Source organism: Trypanosoma equiperdum (genome assembly GCF_001457755.1).
Source record: "Trypanosoma equiperdum strain OVI genome assembly, contig: ctg_719, whole genome shotgun sequence".
Lineage (NCBI taxonomy): Eukaryota > Euglenozoa > Kinetoplastea > Trypanosomatida > Trypanosomatidae > Trypanosoma > Trypanosoma equiperdum.
Window position 1 is genome coordinate 4,210 of NW_027124664.1, and position 2,526 is coordinate 6,735.

The 2,526-nt window shown below is 43.0% G+C and overlaps 1 protein-coding gene across 1 annotated transcript in view; it reads right to left on the minus strand.

Annotated features, from left to right (window-relative positions):
* The window catches only part of TEOVI_000331000 (variant surface glycoprotein (VSG, atypical), putative), a gene marked incomplete at both ends in the record, with an annotated part of 1,032 nt that extends 13 nt beyond the window's left edge, over positions 1-1,019 (minus strand). Inside the window, one exon of the mRNA XM_067226234.1 lies at positions 1-1,019. Within this exon, the coding sequence (XP_067082335.1) occupies positions 1-1,019 (1,019 nt within the window).
* Between the last annotated feature and the right edge of the window lie 1,507 nt (positions 1,020-2,526).

The window sequence follows — 2,526 nt, forward strand, 5'->3', positions numbered from 1 at the left end:
GCGTCAAGTGGCTTCCAAATTTTGTCTTGAAATTCGTCGTCAGTTTTGCCGTATGTGGTGTCAATTGCTGATTTCACCTGCCGTTCGAGGTTTCCAGTAAGCTGTGAATCTGGTGACACCCCGAAGTTGATGATTGCTACCAGTCTTTGAAACAAGGCATCCTGCTTGTAACTGGCGATTTTTGTTAAGTCTTGCAAATTTTCAAGTGTTGAGGCCGCTGCTGCTAGTGATGTTGTATTATTATCGATTATATCTGGCGTAATCTTTCCAGTTACCACTTTGTATTCGCCGAATCTTTTGAAGTTACCGCCTGCTAAAGCGGTGTCATCATTGCCAGGGTAGGCTTCGTCTACGGTGATTTTCACTCCAATTTTGTCGCTTGCTGCTGCAGCCGTGCATGGGCTATTGGGGTTGTTTGCGTAACACGCCAGTTGGCCATGGTAGTAAAGTGCACTTTCTGCTAGGCCCTGTTTTTTTGAGAGCGTTGCTGCTGTTACTTCTGCTCTGTCTTCTGCATCTAATCCGTCGCATTCTGCTGGAGTTATGGCTTTCCATGTTGGGCCCGTCACGGCTGATGTTGCGTAGTCTGTGCCGTCGCCGACTATCGTGGCTGGTGCTGTTGTTGTCGTTGAGAGGTTTGATATCGCATAGTACTGAGCCCGCATGGCGCTAAAGTGCTGTAATTGCATTAGAATTTCTGCTGAGGTTGTTTGAGCTGCTGTAAGTTGGTTCTGTAGTTTGGTTGTTGCTGTTGCCAGAAGGGGGGCTAGAGCTATTGCCATGTCATCTGCTGCTCCGCTGGCTCCAGCAAGTAGCTTGTTTACTGTTTTTGAATTGGCTTCTAGCCGGTTTGCTGCCGCTTTTAGGGTCGTATCGCAGTAATTTTCTAGATTAGTTACCCTGTGAGCGCAGCGGAATGCCGTTTTGCAGTCCGTACGCTTGTCCGAAGGGGGCGTCCGCGCTGCTGTAGAATAAAGCGTTATGAAAAGAAGCTGTGCTAAAGCTGCAGATAGCTTCATTCTTTGGCGCTTCCTATTATTTCCTGGCGGCCTGTTTTTGCGTGTGACTCTCTGGAAGTGTGTTTCTTTGCTTTGCTTGTTAGATCAAGTGGAAAAAATATATATCTGTTTTCATTTTTGCTCTGAGATGAAAACATGTGCGGCGCGCGCTAAAAAACTGTTTGGCTTCATATTTTAGGTGGATTTTCTCTGTTGTAGCTTCTACACTATGTCAGTTTGTACAAAAAAATATTTCGGCTGTTTTAAAGCTATCATTGCCTGCATGTGTGTGTTTTTTAGTCGCTTTGGCTTCTTCACCTGCTCATATAGCGTCACCTCTCTCCGTTCGCTGTAAAATAGGATGTCTAATACGTGCCCAGTGGCGAGCCTGCTGTTGACATGCTGCGTCAATAGTCTCTATATATCACATATGGCTCAAAACATTACCCAAAAGCCACTTATTCCCTTCCCCCTCCACGCTCACCTATTGTGAATTTGGCCAAATATTCCATATTCATCATGTTTTGATGCCGCCAACACTGGTTACCGCTTCTTTTAGCAGCTTTGTATCAACGTGCCACTTTACAAGTTGCCGTCACTGGTTAGACGGTTTTTTTAGGCACTTCTGTGAAAATACGGTGGGCTGAAGGTAGCCTTTGTTACTACTATCAGCTTCCTCTGTAGCCCCAGTGCTAGTGGTTTCTTTGCCCTCGTCAGTACATTGGCGAACTAAATTAACGGTCTTTATCGTTAACGCTTTGTTTCGGACATTGTTTTGCTTCCCTCGTGGTTGGGATGCCTTCGTCGCTCTGCTCTTTGGTTCTTGTTGAATCAAAATTAAACGTAATCGCTTTTCGTATCGCCATTATATTCGGCTTCTATCTTTACTTTCCTTTTAACTTAGCGACAGAAAACGCTGAAAGGTAAATAAATTGCTTATAAGAAATTGATGCTTCTAACTAGTGCATGTCTTCTATGGTGGATCTACTTGCATTATTCTATGTCTTCTGCCGCTGCTTTGTCGGTTACTGTAGCGAGTCAACTTCACCTATACAGTAGATTCCGTATTTGACTTATTGTTCCCTTCGTCACTTTCTTGTGTAAACTGATGCCCATAATCATATTTGTTTTTCACAACGCGAACATTTCATCTCCTTCCCTCTCTCTTTACGTTCCTACGTTTCTTGTAATAATGTTCCTCGTGCTTTTCCTCTCCCTGTCAATTCCTGTTAGACTTACTTAACCAATGACTCACTTACTTCTATACTACCCTTAGCACTGCGCTAAGTACTTGTAAATTGATCGTGAAACTGTTCTGCACCTAAACTCTAATTTTAATACTAATATATACACGCTCACAACACTCACTTGTCATCACCATGATCATTATTATTTATGTTATTACTCCAACTGAAATTCATAAAATAAAGAAAATAAGTGAAATTGTGATGGCACTAATTTTCAACATTATCTCCCTACTACTTCACACCTGGAGGCCACTGTTATACAAATTTTACTGAAATTTCAT